At 62.3% G+C, this 21972-nt stretch overlaps 1 protein-coding gene across 1 annotated transcript in view; it reads left to right on the top strand.

The window, feature by feature from the left end:
* The window catches only part of ELMO1 (engulfment and cell motility 1), a 201958-nt gene that overhangs the window by 31923 nt on the left and 148063 nt on the right, over nucleotides 1-21972 (top strand). The window contains exons 6-12 of the mRNA XM_051978426.1: nucleotides 5329-5364; nucleotides 6692-6791; nucleotides 9153-9304; nucleotides 10400-10478; nucleotides 11586-11636; nucleotides 12102-12224; nucleotides 13169-13300. Of these exons, the coding sequence (XP_051834386.1) occupies nucleotides 5329-5364; nucleotides 6692-6791; nucleotides 9153-9304; nucleotides 10400-10478; nucleotides 11586-11636; nucleotides 12102-12224; nucleotides 13169-13300 (673 nt within the window). The remainder of the gene's footprint in view (nucleotides 1-5328; nucleotides 5365-6691; nucleotides 6792-9152; nucleotides 9305-10399; nucleotides 10479-11585; nucleotides 11637-12101; nucleotides 12225-13168; nucleotides 13301-21972) is intronic.

Raw genomic sequence — 21972 nt, 5'->3', positions numbered from 1 at the left:
ATCTTAAGAAATAGCTGCCTTTTAGCAGCCTCTTCTCCCTTCTCCATTATCCACTCCATTTTGTGCTTATTTTTAGTGATAGTGCTCCCTCCCTCCCAAAAGTAATCCTCTGAGAGCCAGACTTCCACACATGAATCTCTCCATGCTGAGGCTGCCTGGTCTTTAGGCCTTGCGAGCCAACTTAATCTGGGGGACACCGTCTTGGACTTGGAGGGGGGAAGTACCGGCTTCAGATCCTGCCTCTGAACCCGGGTTAACTGAATCTTATCTAAAATAGGGTACTTGGAACCCATGTTATCAGCTGATAGATGGCTGATTCTGCTTGGTTCAAAGAGCCCAGCCCCTTCTCCGAGGAGGGTGCCTTGCTGGGCGGGCCTGGGCCAGGGTCTTCTTCAGAGAGACCCACGGAGGAGAATACAGAACCCAGAGTCAGGAGGATCCGAATTCAAATCCAGCCTCAGACACTCATGGCTGCGTGGCCTTGGCAAATCTCTTGGCCCCTCCCAGACGCCTAGATCGGGATGACTGCCCGTGGCCCTGGATGCCGTGGGAGACCGTGGCCTTCGTCTTGGTTTGACTGAGGCAAGGCCCATCCAGTGATCACAACCAGATTTCAGCTGAGGCAGAGAATGGCCTCTTTCACCTTGTCAATAAACAAACAAAAAACCAAATAGATCTGGGGCTGGGGGAGTGGGGGGGAGTCTTAGAGCTTCTGGCACAAAGAAAAAATGATTATTTACATTCACTACGAGTCGGGTCCAAAAGATGAGCACTTGGGGCTTGGCAATCACTGAGAGTCAGCGTGGTTTGATTTAAGGCACGGTACTTAAATGAGAAATCTAGCCAGTAAACCCCAAGATAGCTCAGACACTATTAGTCTTTAGGCAAGCATTTATTAAGTACCTACTGTATACTGTGTACCATTGGAGATACAAAGAAAGGCAAAATAGACTCAAACTTTGTCTTCAAGGTGCTCACAGTTTAAGAGGGGAGCCAGCGGGCAAATAATTACACAGATGAGCTAGGGAGACGGCTTCCTCCTTGATTCTTGGTTGGCTGAACACGGGGCAGTGGTTTGTGTTCTGTTTTGTTTCATTTTGCATTTAAATTTTATATTCTCTACCATTATTTTAAATGAACTTTCTTTTTCTACCTTTTGCTGCCAAATTTTGTGCCGGTGATTTCTGTGGGTTTATTTTCTACCCTGCAGCTCTGCTAAAGTTGGGGGTTATTTCTAACCGTTTTTCGTTGATTCTCTGAGAACGGCATCATCCGCCTGCGAAGTGACCCTTCTGTCCCCTCGGTACCTACTCTGGTTCCTTCGGCTTCTTTTTCTCCTCTGGTGGCATTGAAGAGATAAATAAGCACAGCCCAAAACAAACAGACAGATGTAGGCAGGACGACTTGGAGGAAATCTCCTGATTCAGCCTGTGGGCTCCAAGTCCTGGGACGCTGAGCTCAGCTCCAAGAACAAAAGGCAGGGCGAGGACATTTTCCGTCCAACCTGGGCAGCGGACTAGGAAAATTCTCTTCCTGGGGAATGAGTAAGTCACGCCCTGGAAAGACGGATTATCAGCACAGGGAAAAACAAAGTCTATTCATTGAAAGTCCCTGACCCGCTTTTGTTCACAGTTGTGCTTTGTCCAGCTCTGTGTGTGTCTCTCTGTATCTCTGTCTCTGCCTCGTCTCCATATCTGTGTCTGTATCTCTGCCCCCCCCCGTGTGTCTCTCTCTGTATCTGTCTCTGCATCGTCTCCGTATCTCTGTGTCTCTGCCCACCCTCCCCGCCCCGCCCCCCCCTTTGTCTGGCTCGCTTGTTTGGGAGCAGTTTTCCTGACGTTTATTTTCCATGAGACGAGCCCTGGGCTCGAGGCTTTGCGTGGCAGGTGCCATTGGCCCCCGGTTTCCTTGGGTACTGTTAAAAACAGTAAAGTGAGAGGAGGCGTCTTGGAGGCCCCTCCCCCTCTGAGCCACTCTAGGCCGTGAGCACTGGGGGGCCGCTGCCAGGAGACGTGGGGGGCCTTGGGGGCTAGACAAGGGTGGGCGGGTCAGAGCCACTGGTTTTGCTGGAAGTTGAGGCAGCGGAGGCAGCTTGATGAGCCTCGCATCTGCTCGGCCCTGGGGCCAGGACGGGTCCCGGAGGGCCGGGAGGGGACAGCCAAGCCCCCGCGAGTTCTGGGCCACCCGCCGTTAGCCAGAAGCGCTCTGGCAGTGAGGGGCCCGCTGGGCAGCGAGCAGCGGCTCCCCCCGGGTGGGGCCTTCGGGAGGCCGAGCGGCGGGCTCTGGAGCCAGGCCCGTCAGGGCTGTTCTAGCCGGGAGGAGGCCCCTTCTCTCTGGCCACTGAGGCCAGTTCAGCTCAACATCATGAATAAATGGATACTCATTCACACGCTTAGGAAGGATTTACTCAGCCCCTGTCCCTGCCCTGCCAATAGAAAAAGGGGGCGGCCCCCTCCTCAAGGAGCTCCTTCGGTAACCGGGGAACGTGACAAGTAAAAGGGGGTCTCCTTGCAGGGCCGACAACAAGCCCAGGGTCCGCAGAGGTCGGAGCCCTGAGTTTGGAGGCCTGAAGAACACGGAGACCGGGTGGGTGACAAAGTCTGGGGAGCTCCCCAGGACTGGGAGGAGCAGAATGGGAGATTCCCGTCTTGTTCCAGGGTTGGGGAGTTGGGCTGGGGGAGGGTCCAGAGGGAGTGGGTCACAGGACCGGGGAAGAGGATTATGGGAAGGAATGCGGCAAGGGCATCAAAGATGGCAGGGGCAATAAATGTGGCAGGGGCACTAAAGTTGGCAAGAGTGCCAAAGATGGTAAGGGCACTAAAGGTGGCAAGGGAACTAAATGTGACAAGCATCAGAGGTAGCAAGGGCACCAAATGTGACAAGAGTGTCAAAGGTAGCAAGGGCACTAAAGGTAGCAAGGGGACTAAAGGTGGCAAGGGCACCAAAAATGGCAAGAGCACCAAAGGTGGCAAGGGCACTAAAGGTGGCAAAGGCACTAAAGGTGGGAAGGGGACTAAAGGTGGCAAGAGCACCAAAGGTAGCAAGGGCACTAAAGATGGCAAGGGCACCAAAGGTGGCAAGGGCACTCAATGTGTGTGTGCTTTCGCCAACCTTGGGGGCTGGGGCCTAAGTCTCCAGCCGCTGCTGGTTGCCCCCTGTAGACATGCCCTGGACTTGCCAGTGGCGTGGTAGGTGGTTGGCTCCAAAGGGCGCAGGGAGGCTCCCCTGGGCTTTGGGTGTCTGAGGCAGATGCCCCGCTGGCACTTCCAGCCTCCATGACTGAGTCCTGCCAGCTGTATATGGCAGCTTCCACATGAATTGCTTTTGGGGCTGGCCTTTATTTTGAGGATCATTTTGTCTTTTCCATCTGGGGCCCGGCTGGTCGGGGGGCCATAGTGGGGCTCCTCAGGTAGCTGTTAGTGGGGGGATCGCTGCATTCCCCTAATTCTGAGCCCCTGGCGCTGGCTCCTCGTTTCCGATTCTGTCGATGGGAGGACAGGCTCCTCATCACCCGGCCTCGAAGCCTCCAGGTTTTCCGTGGGTCCCTCCTCACTCCCATTGGATCCGTTCTTGTTGCTCTCCCGTGACCAGCCCTTCAGCATCCTCCCCTTCCTCTCTCATTGACCACAACTTTGCCATCTTTCTTGCGGATTCTCCCCCAGCTTCCCAACTGGCCTCCGCCTCCCTTCTCTCTCCGTTCCCACCCGTCCTCCCGTTGCTAAGCTGACAGGCCTGTGGCCCCGTTGGGCCTTTTCATCCCTTCTTCTGAGGGGGTGAGGTCTCCGCTGCCGCCAGGACAGGAGCCTCCCTGCTCGTCCAGAGCCAGGAGCCTTTCGTGGCCCGGCTCCAGCCTTCCCCTGCAGCTCATCTGCCTCCCTTGGGCCGCTTCTCCCCAGCCTTCGGGTGCTCCACTTTGGACCTCCAATGACCCCCCGATGCTGGGGCTCCCGGGGTCCCTCCAGACTCTGTCTGAGCAGGCTTGGGATCAGGGGGCACCCGCCTCCCTCTGCCTCCTCAGACACTCTTGTTTTCCAGGCTCCGGAAAGACAGCCCTTCGCAGCCTGGAATTGAATTGTGGGCCCCCGAGCCCTCTTTGCCCCTCGGCCCTGCAGTGCAGGGAGGCTGCCGTGAATGGTCCCTGGCAGGGCCTTCTTGGTGAGCGCTTCGTAGCCCGGCCTCCCAGTGCCCGAGAGTATTGGGGCTGCCGGTGGCGGCCTGTAGGGGCAGGGCCGGGGTGCAGTGCCCACCGGGAAAGCCTCAGGGCAGCAAGGTCTCCGTGCTGGCACTGTCCAGGCAGCGGCGCCAGGCGACTCCCGCCGGAGAAGCCATGCCCTCTGAGCCGAGGAGCCTCCGGCCTAAAGGGGAGGGGGCGGCTCGAGTCTGAGCCCTGGCCCTGAAGGAAGGTCCCAGTCCCGGCCTGCTGGCGGCCCTCGCTCCTGTCCTTGGGCCCTGAAATCTTCATCCTTGTTAAATCATCCTGCCTAATTTCTTAAAAAGAGCGGTTGGGCTCTAGGAGGTGCTGGAGGGATGCGCGGGGCAGTGCCACGGGCTCCCTGGTGCCCGGCGTGCCAGCCTCGGCTCCTCCCGTGCCAATCTTTGTTGCTCGAGTGGATCTCTTAGGAGGGCCCCGGACCCAGAGGCCGCTCCCGCCCCCGTCAGAGACGCGGCAAATGCTAACGGAAACCGTGTCTGACTCAGAGATCATGCATCGCAGTCCTACGTACATCACACAGCGCAGCCCTGTACAGATCGTACACGTGCAGTCTGAGGTGGATCATCTAACTCATTGGGCTAGATCAGGAAACTGAGGCAGGGGAAAATGACCTGTCCAGGGTCACACAGCTGGGAAGTGTCCAAGGCTGGATTCGCATTCAGCTCCTCCTGACCCGGGACTGGCGCTCCGTGCCCTGCGGTGCCCCTGGGCTGCCAGGGCATCTACATAGGGATATTGCTGCCTTATTTGCGCGTTACCCCTGCGGTGGCTGGTACAGCCTCCAGGCGACACGGGGGTTCCATGGCTCACTCATCTTGGGGCAGACCCTGAACCTTCACGCTGACGCCCACAGCCGGCACTGCCCCCGCCCCGCGACCCCTCTCTCCGGCTGCGGGCGCTGGACGTGACCTCGGTCCCCGTGAGCTTGGGCGGGGGGGGGGGGGGGCGGCGCACACGGGCGGCCCCAGGGGCTGGCGCTGAACCCGAGGCTCGTGAGTGACCGGGGGCCCCCGGCCGGGTCGGCCCGGCCTCGATGGGGAGACAGACGTCCTGACGCTGTCTCCGGCCGCGGTCCTCGCCTTCTCCTCGCTCACTTCTGCATGTTTGCTTTTCAGGCGATACCAGAAGCTCCAGAAGATCATGAAGCCCTGGTAAGTGCGCCCCCTGCTGCTGCTTATGCATGGCTGGCGCCCGGCTCTCCCCGCCGTGGCCGCAGACCCCCCCCCCCCGGGAAGCTCCCAGAGCCTCCTTTGCTCGCGGCTGCCCGCTCTGGCCTCCAGGGTCGGCCCAGAGCCCGGGGACCACGAGCCGAGGGTCGCCCTCGGGGACGGACCTGCCTTCGGCTGTTTCCTCGGCTCCACGGGGACGAATTTTAATATTCATTTTTGCGATGTTCACTTCCAAATTCCCTCTCTCACCTCAAGCAGTCTGACACTGAGCACGCGTGTGCAACCCGAGGGAGCATTCCTGGGCAATCAGAGACCACGCGTGTGCAGTCTGACATGGATCGCACATGTGCAGGGATCATGCGTGTGCAGTCTGACATGGATCGCACATGTGCCGGGATCATGCGTGTGCAGTCTGACATGGATCACGCAGTGCAGAGATCACGCGTGTGCAATCCCATGTAGATCATGCAGTGCAGTCTGATGTAGCTCCTACACATGCATGCAATCAGAGCTCACGCAGGTGCAGTCTGATCTAGCTCCCACAGTGCAATCTTTTACAGATCATACATGTGCAATCTGCTCCCTGTATACAGCAGGTGCTCAGTCCTTGCCAGATGCCTGGAGTCCTTCCCTGCTCATTAGCCACCCTTCCTTCAGGGCCTTGTGACAGGCAGAGCTTCGCTCCTGGTCCTGGGGCGACCCCTGGTGGGCATCTGGAGGACAGCTGCTCACCGGCAGCCTTGAGTCAGGCTCTCCCAGAGCAGCTTGGGGAGGGAGCCCTCAGCCCTAGTGGCCCCAAGCCACGCCCCCCAGCCATTTAGCCCCCCTCTCCCAAAGGGCTGGCGTCTGAGGTCGGGCCCTGGGAAGTCTGACACCCGAAGCAGGACCCCGGGAGCTCGCGTCAGCATTCGCCGGGGAGGCTCACTGTGCCCTCGGGCCCCTTAGCGGCAAGAAGCAGGCCCTGCTCTGGCCCCGGAGCCCCCGGGCTGCTTCCCGGCAGACTGGGCTGGCCAGGCTGGGGCTGCGCTCGGCTTCCGGCCCAGCACGCTCTCCCTGCCACACACGGTGCCATCTGCCTCCCCCCCCCACCTCCCGCACCTGCCCTCTGCCTGCATTGTGGCCCCCACAGCCAGGCGCCCCCCATAACCCCCCTGCATTCTCCCCGTGCCTTCCGAGGCTGCTTCATGGGCTCCCCTCCTCCCATGGTCCCTCGCTCCCACACTCCGCTGGCCTTTGGGGTCCCCAGGCCCCTCCCCCTCTGGTTTCCCTCTCCTGGCTCTGAGGCCCCGCCTCTCGCTGTGTCTTTCAGCTTCGGAGACATGCTGTCCTTCACGCTGACCGCCTTCGTGGAGCTGATGGACCACGGCATCGTGTCCTGGGACACCTTCTCTGTGGCCTTCATCAAGAAGGTGAGCCCCACTCTGGCTTTCCCTGGGGGCTTCACTGCCGCCGGGAAGATCCAGGGAGACGTCCTCCGGCCCTTTTACAGATGTGCAAACTGAGGCCGGGGAAGGGGCTGCTTTGTCCAGGGGCAGTCGGGACGGGAGCGAGCCCAGCCCCAAGCCCGATGGCCCCCAAATGAAGGTGGACGTCTCTGGATAGAGGCGGGACTTAGAGCTCTCAGGGGAGGTCTCCCTCCTCATGCTCAGCTGGGAGGGTCCTGGCCTGCCTCCCAACCGCCCCAGTCGGCCCTTTCGCGGCCACCCAGTTGTCCTGTGCCCCGGTGCCCCTCCTTGCACCTCCTCTCCCTGGCACGAAGCTTGGCCCGGCCAGGCCCTGCGTGAATCCGGGCTCTGTGCGACTCCCTCCCGGGCCCTGCGCGAATCCCTCCCGGGCTCTGTGCGAACCCCTTCCGGGCCCTGCGTGAATCCGGGCTCTGTGCGAATCCCTCCCGGGCCCTGCGCGAATCCCTCCCGGGCCCTGCGCGAATCCCTTCCGGGCCCTGCGTGAATCCCTTCCGGGCTGGGTGCTCTGGGCCGGGCCTCCCGAAGCCCACGTGCTTGGCCACGTGGGCAGGGGCGTTCCCTGGGAGAGACGAGGCTGCCTCCCATGCACTGGTGCCTGAGCGTTCGGGGATGGATCCCCATGGTCCTCCCGGAGCTCCCTGGGGCGCTCTGGGAAGAGCAGTGCTCCCTGTAGTCAGAACTGCTTCTGGCAGAGTCTGGTCCTTCGAGTCCGTTTTCTTTCAACGGAGATGGAAGAAGCGCAATGCGGTTCTGGGGAAGCAGGAGCCGGGAAGCCTCATCCTTCCCCGGGCCTCAGACGCCTCCCAGCTGTGACTCTGGGCTCGGCTCGCCACCCTGCCCACCTCGGTTTCCCCTTTTGTAAAATGGGCTGGAGAAGGAAATGGCCAAGGCCGCGGTGTCCTTGCTGAGAAGGGGACAGGAGCAGACTGTGGAGCTCTGCCCACCCCCACCCGCCCAGCATCCCTGGGAGATGGCAGGAGCTCTCCCCGGGGGGCCCTGCCTCTGACCCCCCACCCACGGGGCTTTCTCCACTGACCAGGACCCAGGGATTGGTTCCAGCCGGGGCAGAAGAGAATGGTGGGGGTGCAGGCCTCTGGCCTGGGCACTCCCCTCTGCCCCACACTCGAGCCCCCTCCCCCTTGGGGCCTGCAGATGCAACCCGGAGCGAGGGCGCTGGCTCGGGGGTCTTTGGCCGAGGCTATTGCCCTCCGCAGCTGGACCCACGCCCACTCTCAGCCAGTGCCGGGGGTTGGGCACCTGAGGAGGAGAAGTGGGACCGGGCCCACAGAAGGGCCTTTTCTGCCTTCGGGGCAGAGCCGCCTTCCCCTGCAGGGGCCAGGGGGTCCCCGCGTGCTACAGCTGCCTTCCCCATGGGGCGCGGAGGAAGGTGGGGGAGATAAGGGCGTGGCCACGTGGAGGAGGCGGGGCGAGGGGCGTGGTCATGTGGAGGAGGCGGGGCGAGGGCATGGCCACTGGCCGCCTTGTGCGCAGGAGATGCGCCCAGGGAGAGAGCACTGGTGGAGCTGGGCTGGCACTGCGGGGGTTTGGGGCTCGGGAGGCAGCCTGCTTCTTCCTGGCGGGGTTTCCCGGGGCTGCCCCCGGGGGCTCTGGGCCAGACAGGGTGAAGGGTGTCTGGCGCCAGAGTCTGAGGACACAGGGGAGCTTGGGGACTATTTAAAAGTGCGGGATGTCCGTGCTGGCGTACACGGCCCAGAGCCTCGGGGCTTCCCCGTGAGTGGTCAGCGCTGGCCCGAGGGCTTTACCCAGCCCGTGAGCAGCTGAGGAAAGGCTGGGAGCTATGTCCAGGAGGGGGTGGCCGGAGGGGGGCCTGAGGGAGGCCTGAGGGGGAGCCGGAGGGATGGTCTGAGGGGGCCTGAGGGGGGCCGGAGGGGGGCCGGAGGGACGGCCTGAGGGGGGCCGGAGGGGGGCCTGAGGGAGGCCTGAGGTACGGCCTGAGGGTGGCCGGAGGGACGGCCTGAGGGGGGGCCGGAGGGACAGCCTGAGGGGAGGCCTGAGGGGGGCCGGAGGGACGGCCTGAGGGGGGTGCCAGGGGACGGGCGTCCAGAGCCTCGGGCAGGGACGTGGTGGCCCCTCATCCCTGCTGGCTCCAAAGTTCGCCCCGAGGCCGTGGCTGCTCTTGGCTGTAGCCCTCGGGTCCCTTCTCCAGAACTTAGAACGGGGCCAATCTGAGCTTAAAAGCGGGGGCGTGGCTCATCTTGGCCCCCGGGAGGGGGCGCCCGCCAGAACCCACTCACTGGCGCCCCCCAAGCCCCGGAGCCAAGGCCGTCCCCTGTTCCTCTGCAGATCGCGAGCTTCGTGAACAAGTCCGCCATCGACATCTCCATTCTCCAGCGCTCGCTGGCCATCCTGGAGTCCATGGTCCTGAACAGCCACGACCTCTACCAGAAGGTGGCGCAAGAGATCACCATCGGCCAGCTCATCCCCCACCTGCAGGGGTGAGCGATGCTGGAGGGGGCGCAGGGGGAACTCTGGGAGCTTCTTCCAGAGCGGGGACCCCAGGAGGTCAAGAACAGGGGCCCCCAGCTTGCTCCAGAACGGGGCTCCAGGAGCACCCTGACAGCAGTGCCCCCCCAGGGAGCCCAGCCCTATGTCCGCCCCTCCTGGGCAGCAGCTCCCATGCGGGGTCCCATCGGTCTGCCACGGGCGATGTGCCCCACCCCCTCCCCGCTGCCCACCAGGCCTCGGAGGCTCCACGGAGAGCGGGGGAGGGCACCGGGGGGTGTCTCACCTCAGCTTTGTGAGGAACTGGGATCTTTAAAGAGAGAGACAGAGAGAGAGACAAAGGCAGAGACAGAGACGGAGACGGAGAGACTCTTATCCCCAGTAAATGCCGGCAGTGACGCGTGCACGACCCACTGCCCAGTGGTGTTTGTAGGTGTCCCCGTGTAACCCTCCATGGATCACACACACGTGTAAATGCCCGCGCACCCAAGTGGATTTAGGCCCCCCCCACAGCACACGGACATAAATAAGGGGGGTGTCCCCCCACGTGCCCAGGTGACCAAACACGGATGTCACAGCTAAAACCAGGGTCAGCGTTGGCCACTTCTGCCCCAGAGTCGCAGCTGGAGAGGCGGGGGCAGCCTTGGCCCCCCGGGCCGGAGAAGGCAGCGGTCAGCGTGGCCGGGCCCTCGGCCCCCCGGCCGGAGAAGGCAGCGGTCAGCGTGGCCGGGCCCTCGGCCCCCCGGGCCGGAGAAGGCAGCGGTCAGCGTGGCCGGGCCCTCGGCCCCCCGGGCCGGAGAAGGCAGTGGTCAGCGTGGCCGGGCCCTCGGCCCCCCGGGCCGGAGAAGGCAGTGGTCAGCGTGGCCGGGCCCTCGGCCCCCCGGGCTGGCCAGCACCTTGTTGCTTTTGGCGAGAAGGTCCGTGAGGCCGACCCCATGTTGCCCCCTGCCCGTTTTCCTGAGCTGGTGCCCGTTGCTAAGGCCCCCACTTCAGGCTGGGATTCGGAATGGTGTCTTAGCCCGCCTCCCCCGTGCTCAGGGACAGCCCCGGCTCTTTCCATCCCCTCTGACCCCTGGGTTTTCTTTTAGGACAGACCAAGAAATCCAGACGTACACCATCGCTGTGATCAACGCCCTCTTCCTCAAGGCCCCTGATGAGAAGCGGCAGGTGAGAGCGGGTCTCACCGGGGGCTGTGGAAGGCTGGGGCTGGGGCAGTGCCAGTCTTGCTCTCTTTGCCCCTCTGGCCTGGCTCTTTGTCTCTGTCTCTGTCTCTGTCTCTCAATATCTCTGTCTCTCTCTGTCTCTCTCTGTCTCTGTCTCTGGGGAGATTGCCTTCCCTCTGCATGTGGCGAGCATGTCCGCCGCACGGTTCCCCGCCTGCAGGTGCTCACAGAGGAGGCGGCTCGTGGGTCGGCCCCGGCCTCCCCAACCCCCGCAGGCTCACCCTCCCTCTCCCCCCCCCGGCCCCCACGCTCTCCTCGGGCAGCCAGGGCAGCGCCTTGATCCAAAGGCCCGCAGAGACACCGTCCTAGGCCCTTGGGGAGACTTAGTAGGAGGGGCCGTGGTGCTGGCGGCCGGGGGGAGGAGGGACCAGACTTCGAACCCGCCTCTCTGGGGGAGAATCCGGCCCCCGCGGGCACTGGGCTGCAGCATTGCCGGCTGGGCCTGAGCCCCGCAGCTCTGGGGAGACGCCTGGAGTCTGGTGGGGGGGAGGGGCAGCCGGACCCTCGTTGCCCTCAGGGCGCCCTTCCTGTCCTCTTGATGAGGGGCCGAGTCCATCTTGTGCTTTCACACAACCAGCTGGCCGGCCGTGGGGAGGGGGCCTGGGGGCGCCTAACTTGATAAACTGCTTTGGAGGACGGTTGCCAGGGGTCCAAGAACCCGCTGAGCCAGCGTTGGCCACTGGGCTTCCTGGGGACGCGGGGGCTCGGTGCCAGGGCCGGGCCCAGCGGAGCTGGGGGACCCGCGCTTCTCTCCTGGACTCGTGTGGCCTGGGCTTGGCCAGAGGGTCTCTGGGACCGACTGGGGGGGGCGACTTCATGAGGAAGAGTGAGGAGAGGAAGGAAGGGGGGCAGGGAGGAAGGGGAGGGGAAGGAAGGGGGAGGGGAGGAAGCCTGAGGCCGCCAGCCCTCCCGTGGCAAGACAGTGTTGGGGGTGCTCAGAGTCCTCAGCCCCCTCCCCCTGCGGTCGTTATTGAGACCACCCACTGCTCTCCCCTGAGCCCCCTCACCCTCCACCCCCACGAAGCCTCAGCTGGCTCTCTTTGTGGTGCAGGAGATGGCGAACATCTTGGCTCAGAAGCAGCTCCGCTCCATCATCCTGATGGTGAGTGCCCGACCCCGCCCGGCCCCCGGCTCCCTGGGAAGGTGCCCGCGGGCTTTCTGGCTCCCGGGGCTGGCCAGGACGAAGGGCCTCGGGTCAGTCCCAAGTAATCGGTGCCCGCGGCGCTCCCTGCGAGGACCAACGGAGCGGGAGGCGGCCTGAGGGTGGCGGGAGGAGGCGGCGCGTGCCCCAGAGGGATGGATGAGGGAGCACTCCGATCCCTGGGCGGGGAAGCCCGGCGGGAGGAGGGAGCACGTGGCCCTCCCCAAGCTCCCTGGCCCCGGCCGAGCGTGGGGGCCCGGGGCCCGCCAGCCGCGAGGCTCTTGGGGAGGCCCCGGGGGAGGGGCCCTTGCACAGGCTCTGCGGGAATCCCTCCGGCCCAGGCTTGGAGCATTTGCCATGGGGGGGGGGGGGGGCACGAAGCCTTCGCCGGGCTCTGATTTTGTCTGCGTGTCCCTGCGTCCACAGCACGTCATCCGGGCCCAGAGAGCCATCAACAACGAGATGGCCCATCAGCTGTACGTGCTGCAGGTCCTGACCTTCAACCTCCTGGAGGACAGAATGATGACCAAGATGGACCCGCAGGATCAGGTGAGGGGCCGGTCTCGGAGCCTCGGGCCGGGCATCCCCCCCCCCCGAACTTTCTGGGCTGAGATCTGCCTTTACTTCCCCTCTCTTGGGAGTCTCCCTTTTCTCTGACCTCGACCTGTGACCTTCCGGTCAGATAGGTGGGAGTCGGGGTCCCCAGGGAAGCGGTTTCCTTCTTACGCTGATATTGGGGGTCTCAGGAGGGACCACGTCTCTATGTCCTATAGACCACATGAGCAAGGGGGGCTTCGACAAGATTCCGGGGGCCCTCACGTCAGGGTCCTGGAAGCTCGAAGGGACCACCCGGGACCGTGCACACGCAGCCAGCCCTGGGGCCAGTTTGTCCGTCTGTCGGGAGCTTCATCCCCGGCCAGGCCCCTCCCCCTCTGCCCGTTCCGTCTGCATGCCCCCCCCCCGCCCCTCTCTGTCGCACACAGCCGGGCCTGAGACTTTCCTGGCCTGTCCCAGGTTGGCCCCCAGGCTGCTTCTCCTGTTCCTGGCTTCTGGGCCCCCGTCCTGAGGCCCCTGGCTCTGGGAGCCCCAGGCCTCCTTCTGCAGCCGCTCTCCTGCTGGGCTTTCTCAGGGCCGCTGCCCCTCGGAGAGTCGGCCCGGGACCCCCAGAGAGCAAAGCAGGCCCCCGGCGGGGCCCGGAAGGAAGAAAGGCCCAGCTTTGGGGGACGGGCCGTCCTGGTCTGCCAGTCCCATCGATCCGAACGAGACGACAGCGTGAGGCCGGGAACCCTCTTACTGCCAGCGGGCAGGGAGCGGCAGGGCGGCCCCGCGGGCGCACTCACTGCCAGGAGCCCTGCTTTGGAACCCGAGCTCACCAGCTGAGCCGGGCTCTCACTCCCTCCCGGCCCCAGTTTACTCCTCTATAAAAGGGGTGTGTGAGACGCCGGCCTTAGAGCAGAGGCACCGACGGCTCTCCCCCTCCTCCTCCACCCCAGGCGCAGAGGGACATCATCTTCGAGCTGAGGCGCATCGCCTTCGACGCCGAGTGCGAGCCCAGCAACAGCAGCGGGAGCATCGAGAAGCGCAAGTCCATGTACACGCGGGACTACAAGAAGCTCGGCTTCATTGTGAGTGTCTGGGCCGCCTCCGAGCCCCTGGTCTTTGAGCCTCTGGGGCCGCCTCCGAGCCCCCTCCCTGGTCTTTGAGATTCTTGGCCAATGGCCGGTTTCAGTGAAGGAAAAACCCCTCTGGCTGAGGGCAGGCGCAGGAGCTTTTGGGAGGGGACCAACATGGCCGCCTTCAGGGGACCGAGGGGAGCGCGCGCGAGTGCCCAGCTTGCTGCGGGGCTCCGGGTGTGAGGAGGCCGCCCACAGCCCCTCCGGGTCTGGCTGCCCAATTCCTGCCTCAGACTAGGAGACTCTGGGGGTCACGAGAGCTCGTGTTCTCCCCATGGAGGGAAGAGCCTCCGACCCGTCCTTCTGCACAGTCGGGGCAGAGCGCTGACCCTGCCAGGGCCTCAAGTAACCCCGGGGGTGCGAGGGAGTGGGAACTCCCCACAGAGCTGGGCCCAGTGAAGGAAGATGGGATGGGGATGAGGATGATGATGGTGGTGATGATGATGATTCCCCCCAAAACGCGCTAAGGCTTGTTAGTGTTTCTATCCGAGGGATGGGATCACTGTGGAATGATGCCGCCCTCCGATGGCGTCCTTCTCTCCCACAATTCCTCGGGGCATCGGGGAGGCGGTAATCCTGAGCGATGGCCCAGGGGCGCGCTTGCCCACCACCTGCTACCGCTTCCCCTCTCACCCACTACAACACCCTTCTCTACACGGCGCCTAACTTTCTAATGGACGGGTGACGGAGGGAGCCCTGTGCACTGGGGTCGGGGGGAGGGGGGGCGCGCAACCTGGGACTTTTAGCCTGTTTGTGGCCCCCGCCTCCCCAGTTCCTGCCCATGGCCTCCTCTGGGCCCTGCAGGGGCTGCCACGTTTCTGAGGTAGAGAACAGGATGGCGCCGGCCTCGGAGGCTGCCCCCTGTTGGTGGCGCCTTCTCCTGAGCAGCCCCGTGAGCTGGGAGGAAGGATGGCTTTGGGGACTGAGCAGGGAGCACTAGATATGTAGGAGAGGAGCCTCAGGGGCCCTTCCTCCTCCCCAGAGCCCGCCCCTCCTCCCTCAGGGCCTCCTCATGTGTTTCTGATTGCTGGGAGTGGGTGCCATTTGCCTCCGGAACGCCGCCCACCCAAACCCAAGCTCTATGGGAAGGGGACCCTTCTTCCAGGGCCCCCGCGGGCAGCGCCCAGAGGCCGGCCCCCAGTCTGCCGCCTCTGTCCCAAGCTTTGGGGCTCCCTGAGCACATGGGGGAGCCCTGAGTTTGCAAAGGAGCGACTTGGGGGAGGGGCAGTGTGGGGGATCTCTCCGGGCTCTCTCTTGCTGGTCCTGCTCAGGTCTGTTTGGAAGCCGGGGCCTGTCCCCGCTCTGCGCCCCATCTTCCCACACATGTCACCTTGTGGCCACTAGAGGGCACTCCTGGCACACATGTGAGCGCCGAGGTTTCCCAGGCTGGATCCCTACAAGGAGGGGGTGGGGCCCTCCCCGCCCTCCCCGCTGCTTCCCAGGGGGTCCCCGACATGTCCCTGCCTCATCCCCTCCCCCGGTGTCGGGCAGGGAACGTCCCCTTTGGACAAATGGCAGATGGGGGACTGGCTGCTCCCTGGAGCCGGAGCCACGAGGACCCCATCTCGTCCAACCCCCATTGTCCAGATGAAGAAACTGAGGCACAAAGCGGTGACTGGGGGGCACAAGATAATAGACCCAGAGTCAAAGGCAGCCTTAACATCCAGTCACCGTCTTCATCATCGGGGAAACTGAGGCACGGGGGGGGTCGGGGTCCTAAGCAGCCGTCAGAAGGGTCAGAGTCCGAAGCGGCGAAGTGCCTGAAGCTCTGGTGCCCGGGCCGGGCAGGCCGGGAAGCCCACCGGAAAGGCTCCAGGGGGTCACTCCCAGTGCCAAGCATTGTGCCGGGGGCAAGGGGTCCCGATGCAGACACGAAGCGGCCCCCGATCTCAGGGGCCCCAATTCTGTGTGGGGAGACAGTGGGCACTCTCTGAGTCCGAACCAGGAAGCAGGAGCCACCTGGGGGGCAGGAGGGCAGCCGGGAGGGTCGCGGGCTACCCCCAAAGCTGGGCCTGGCACTGAGCTCCGAAGGGGGCACGGCTGGCAGGGGTGCAGCGAACTTAGGGCCTGGTTCGAGCCGCCTCCGCCTCTGACCCTTCGCTGGGAGGTGATCGGGGGCTGAGCGAGGGGCCGGGACAGTGGAGTCAGGGGCTGAGGGAAGATGGCCGGACCCTCAGTAGGAGCAGAGATGTTGGGGAGAAGAGAGGGAAAGCCCGTCAACTCATTTTGTACATGTTCTGTTGGAGACCAGTGGAAGGGCCGGGGCCCATCCTGGGACAGAGGCTGATTGCATCCTTGGAGCCCTGGACAGAGGGCGTGGGGCAGACAGTGGGCACAGGGTGGGTAGTGGGCACAGGGTGGGCAGTGGGCACAGGGTGGGTAGTGGGCACAGGGCAGGCAGTGGGCACAGGGCACAGGGTGGGCAGTGGACATAGGGCGGGCATTGGGCACAGGGTGGGTAGTGGGCATAGGTGGGCATTGGGCACAGGGCAGGCAGTGGGCACAGGGTGGGTAGTGGGCACAGGGTGGGCAGTGGACACAGGGTGGGTAGTGGGCACAGGCCGGGGCAGTGGGCACAGGGTGGGCATTGGGCACAGGGTGGGTAGTGGGCATGGGTGGGCATTGGGCACAGGGCAGGCAGTGGACACAGGGTGGGCAGTGGGCACAGGGTGGGTAGTGGGCATAGGTGGGCAGTGGGCACAGGGTGGGCAGTGGACACAGGGTGGGCAGTGGACACAGGGCGGGCATTGGGCACAGGGTGGGTAGTGGGCATAGGCGGGCAATGGGCACAGGGTGGGCAGTGGGCACAGGGCGGGCAGTGGACACAGGGTGGGCAGTGGGCATAGGCGGGCAGTGGGCACAGGGTGGGCAGTGGGCACAGGGCAGACAGCGGGCCCAGGCAGAGCCTCGGGGAGCAGGTGGCTGGCATGAGAGCCCAAGAAGGACGGGCCAAGGTGGGGGAGCTTTTATTGGCTCCCAGAGCCTCGGTTTATTCCCCGTTAAATCTGGCTTGGAACACCTGCTCTTCTCACAGTTGTGAGTAAACCTTCTGTCCACCTGTGAGCAACGTTCATTCTATTTAAATATTTTTAAATAACAGCTTTTTGTTTTCGAAAAATTTTCAAAATGTCAAAATTAATTTCAAGATTTCCCGAGTCCGAGCAAATTTCCAGCGTCCGCCCCCGGGTTCTGAGGTTTGGGCCCCGGACGGCCCGTGAGCCGGTACAGGTTAAACGCGCGGGTTCTCCGGGTCATTTTCCCACAATAAGCTACACGAGAAAAAGCAGGTTCAAAGGGGAAAACGAGAAAGAAAACACAAAGCGAGCAAGCCACAAAAAGGTGGAAATCCCAGGTTGCGCGCGCCCCCCTCCCCCCAGTGCACCGGGCTCCCTCCGTCACCCGTCCATTAGAAAGTTAGGCGCCGGGTAGAGAAGGTATTGTAGTGGGAGAGAGGGGAAGGGGTAGCAGCCGTGGGCAAGCGCGCCCCTGGGCCATCCTCCCCGATGCCCCGAGGAATTGTGGGAGAGAAGGATGCCATCGGAGGGCGGCAGCATCCCTCGGATAGAAACACTAACAAAAGCGTCGCCCTTCCCGGGTTGGCGCTCCGGCATTAATGTTGCATGAGGACATCGCTGTATGTTCGGAGCAGGCATTTGTGCCCCTAATTGTGATTCTGCTAACGGGATAATGGGGAGAGTTCCCATTCTGTATTCGTGCCTCGGGCATTAGTCCATTATCACGATGCATTAACATCCCATCGGGCAATTATATATTAATAACTACAGAGGCCCTGGCACTTTCTAAGTGCATGAGCCGAGGCTCAGGGGGGGCCACGGGCGGCCATAGCTGAGCATCTTTGAGGGATTTAAGCCGGGCTCCGCCCAGCCCAGGGCCCACGCCCGGTGTACGGCCACCACTTACCCGGGACGGTCGAGTGCCCTCTGCCCCCATAGGCAGGCGGAGCCGGGGGCACGGCCCTTCTGCCCGGGGGCACCTGCTCCCGGAGGGCTGCCCAGCCCTTGGCCCAACCTGGACGGGCGTGGCCGAGCTGGCGCTCTAGCCGGGTGGCTCGGGGTCTGGGGCTGTGTCCCAAAGGCCGGCTTCCCATTCAGCCCTTCCTGCTCTCTGCCCTCCATTTCTGACAGCCATGGAGAGCCCGCTGGTCCCACCCTTTCTTCCTGGGCCCGGGAGCACGATGTTTCCCGGTGCCTTCCTCAGCAGCCGGGCCATTAGCCTGGTGCTCTTAGCGGCACCCACAGCCTGGCAGGAGCCCCAAGGGGGATTGGCACCCAGAACCCCGAGCCTGCCCAGCTGCCTTTTACTCGGGTTGGGGGTGTTAACAGACTTAAAAAGAGAGCCCGGATGTTGTGAAATCTTGTCGGACCCGATCGACAGGAAAGGACCCGAGTCCACTGGGGGCTGCCGTTACAGAAAGCAGTCTCCTTGGAAGGACTTGGATCTGCGCTCACTTCTCCTCCTCCCCCAAATCCTCCTCCTCCCCAAATCCTCCTCCTCCCCAAATCCTCCTCCTCCCCAAATCCTCCTCCTCCCCCAAATCTTCTTCCTCCTCCCTCAAATCTTCCTCCTCCTCACAATCCCTACAAGGAGCTGCAGTGGGTTCCTCTGAAGGGTCCTTGTGAGTGAGTCCAGGTGGGGGGCAGGGCTCCCTCTGCAGCATCCCTCCCTGGACCCCCGAAGCCCCTGGAAGGGTGGGTGCCGGCCGCAGCTTTCTCGGACCCACTTCCCAACGGCCATGGGCCCCTCTGGTGGGCTCAGATTGGAGCCGGTTCTCCCCACACTGAACTGGGGCCCCGCGGAGCTCAGGGACTCGAGTCTACACCTGCACCTACCCCAGAGCCACATTTGGGATGACTTCTCCCGGCCCAATCACCCACGCTTACAGAAAGAGAGCCAAGAGGGGCGGGAAATCCCTGAACAAGCCTTTGCCCGGGCCCCGGCGGGGACGCCAGTAGCGGGGTCCGCTTCCTGAGCAGTGGGGTACAGCTGGGCTTTAACTCCTCTTCTGGGGGACCTTGGGGAGGGAAGGAAGGTGTGGGGGGAGAGAAGCATTTATTAGCTGCCTACTGCATGCCCAGTGACCGAATATTTCACTTGAGACGCTGAGGGGCTCCCAGTGTTGCCGAGGGGCTCCCAGTGACGCCGAGGGGCTCCCAGTGACGCCGAGGGGCTCGCAGTGACGCCGAGGGGCTCCCAGTGACGCCGAGGGGCTCGCAGTGATGCCGAGGGGCTCCCAGTGACGCCGAGGGACTCCCAGTGTCGCTGAGGGGCTCCCAGTGACGCCGAGGGGCTCCCAGTGATGCTGTCCCCCAGCACTTCCAATGAGTTCTGGTGGCCCAGGATTTTCCATCCCCCACCCCTGGTCTGTGTTCACGCACATCCTTCTGGGAGTCAGGGAGTGGGAGCTTCTTTCCCTGGCACCTGGTAAGCGGCTTGCCGAAGGCTAGCACCAGAGGGCGCCCGCTGCCCAGCTGCCAGCCACTTGCCATTGTTTTCCATTTGGAGACTGGCTGGGGGCTGCTGGCTGGCACAGTGGCACAAAGCTGGCAGGATCGTCACCCTCTCTGAGCACCTCCGGCCCGGCCCCCAGAAGCAGGAGGGAGATGCTGGGAGCCCAAGGAGAGGCTGCTGCCCCTCCCCCTCCCCCTGCCCTGCCCTGCTGAGTCCGCCACGCTCAGAGCACTCGGGGCACTCTGGGGCTTCTTGCATGTCCCAGCAGTCTCCCCGACACCCTGGCCCCACTAAACTGAGACACCCATTCCTTTGAATGCCGCAGGCTGCTGCCTTGCCAGATGCCCCCATGATGAATGGCAGAATGCCCCCAGGTGTGAATGCCCGGCTCTGAGCCCGGGACTCTTAAGTGGGTCTGAAGGTCGGAGAGCTGATCCCTAGTAGTAGCTGGTACGGGGAGGAGAAGGGCTCCCGGCTCTGCCTCCCGCCCCAATCTCCCTTCCGGACAAGGTGGCCCAAGGGCCCCATCCTGGGACTATCCCAGGTCCCCCGGGAACAGCTTGGTCAGCCCCGGGTCCCTTACAGAGCACCCTGTGGCTCTCCAGAGATTGCTGCCTCAAACCAGAGGGACTGGGGGACCACCGAGGCACCGGGTCTAAGGAGCCCAAGCCCACCCTTTTAAGGGATTAAAAAGGCCCCGCTCTTCCATCTTCCCACTGGTCATAAATAAGACAACGGATCAGCATCGGAAGGGACCTTAGACGTGACATAGTCCACCCTTCTCTTTTTACATATGGGGAAACTGAGGCTGAGAGTCGCAGTCCCTGAGCCAAGGCAACTTGGGCGGCCTGGGCTTACATAACTGGCCCTGCCCATGAACCGGATTCTTCTGCCTTCTCATTGGATAGACTAAGAGGATGTCACCATCCTTGATGAATGGTCACCAGTGTTGGCTGCCTCCCACCCATCATGTCACTTCTTCCTGCATCCCAGGGTTCAAGGCTCATCCCTCCAGAGATCATGGGACCCCGGCCCCCAGGGTCCCTCCTGGACCCAGAGTCCAAAGCCCATCTCCCAGCTCTGGGAACAGGGATCATGTGACTCAACACTGAGAAAGACTTAGTCGCGTCAGCCCCATTCAGCCCCATCCTTGTCCCCCACCTCATCCTCGGAGACTTACCCCAAAATACAGAGAGGCTCCTTGAAGAGCCTTCAGCCTTTGCATTGTTCAAAATAACTTTTTATTCTCTTTCACAAAGGACTGGAGTCCAGGAAAAGATGCAGAAATCAGTATGAATGCATTAGCATATCTAAATGCTCATTTGCATATTCCTTTTTGGCCCAGCCTGCCCTTGATGGGAGCGATGTGGAGCTCCATAATGCATGAGGTTACATCTCCTCTGGGGGCTGCCAGGCCGTCTCCAGGTAGCTGCACTCGGCTTTCTGCTTGGGTGCCCCATTTCCCGACTTAGATTTCTTAGGGAGCCCTGCGACCGAGGGCCTGAATTCTCCAGAGGCCTCGGGAGCGGCGGATTGGCTCCGGAACGCCAGCGAGAGAGTCTGGGCTCCTTCGGATCCAGAAGACCAGCAGAATAAGTGCTGATAAAGCACCTACTGTGTGCTGTGCACTTGGTGATGATCATTTCATTTCATCCTTACAACAGCCAAGTGTCATTATCCCCATTTCATAGTCGGGGCAGAGGGTGAGGGACTTGGCAAGCCAGGAATCGTGGGAGGCTGCATCTGGACTCAGGCCTTCCTGCCTCGGGCCCCTCACGGTCGCCCTTGGGTGTCTCTAATATGTCTTGTCCGCCTCTCAGTCGCCGGCTTAGACTTCGCCTCCCTTTACCCCCCAGCCATACTCCCTGGCCTTAGGTCGCACTTCCCAGAATTCCCGAAAGAATGAAATGCGGGAAATGTTATCAGCCTGATGGGGACAACTCGATTTTCCCGATATTGAATTCTAGGCACAGGCTCAGCCCATCAGCTGGAATTCAATGCAAATCTTTCCCTCATTCAAATTTAAGAAGGAAAACCCATTTGTTCTCTGAAAGCAGATGGTTTCATCTTCACCTTTTCATAGAATAGTATCTGCACCCAGTAGCGACTAATAAATGCTGATGGAGTGACTGTGTTAGCGGCTCTGTCAGCAGATGAAGGGAGCATTTATTAAGTGCCTACTAGGTGCCAGGGCCAAGGTCTTGGGTTCGAGGCAGTACCTGCCCTCAAGGAGGTCGCCCTCTGCTTGCAGCCCTGAGGCAGGTTCTGGGGCAGGGAGGACGCCAAGGGGCCATCGAGGGCCCCGGGCGCACTTCACTCACTCACTGGATGTTTACTGGGCACCCCCTCAGGGCAAGACGTCATAAAATGGCAGAAAGTTCAACAGAAACACAGCCCTGGCTCTGGCTCCAGCTAGCCATGGGTCGGCGCCTGTGTTTTCTTTGGGATCCTAAGTTTTGGGACCAGCTGATGACTTGGGGGGTGGAGGGCAATCCCGAGGGCTGGAATCCCAGAATTCAAGGCAGAGGGCCTGGGAGCTGTTTCCTGGACACTGGGCATCTTAGTCAAGGAGGGCTTCCCCACGCTGGAAGCTCGGGATGCTGCATCTCGGGGGGCCGGGGGTGGGGAGTGTCTGGCTTCCCCTCAAACCGCCACTTGGCTCTGGGGTCTGCAGGTAGCAGAACGAGGGCTCGGCCAATCACAATTTATGGCCCTAGGAGAATTTCCTTATTGACAGTCGGATGCAGGAGGATGCCATCCGTCCTCCATGCTGACCAAGGAGCCCTTCACCACCCAAGCCCATTCCAGTGAGCCCTCAGAGCTCGCGATTGTCAGTGCGAGGCGATTTCTGTCTGACTTCTGTGGAGTCAGAGCCTGAGAGAGAGAATGCACAGGCTAGGGCATCTGGGGGTTCAGCGGGCACCGTCTCAGATGCTGCCTGTGGGACTCTGGCCGAGTCACTGCTGTCTGCCTCAGTTTCCTCATCTGTCAAAGAAGGATAATAATTGCCCTTCCCTCAGGGTGAGATTAAGTGATTGCTCAGGGTCTGACACATAGTAGGTGCTATAGAAATGCGACTGTCCTAATCGGACTGTGGTACCAGCCCAAGTTCCAGGAAACCGAGGAAAGAAACAACATTCTGATCATTTCCCTTT

This window comes from Antechinus flavipes, chromosome 1 (assembly GCF_016432865.1).
Source record: "Antechinus flavipes isolate AdamAnt ecotype Samford, QLD, Australia chromosome 1, AdamAnt_v2, whole genome shotgun sequence".
In the NCBI taxonomy this organism is placed as follows: domain Eukaryota; kingdom Metazoa; phylum Chordata; class Mammalia; order Dasyuromorphia; family Dasyuridae; genus Antechinus; species Antechinus flavipes.
Note: the sequence above shows the minus strand (reverse complement) of the source record. Positions and strands in the feature narration are given on the sequence as shown.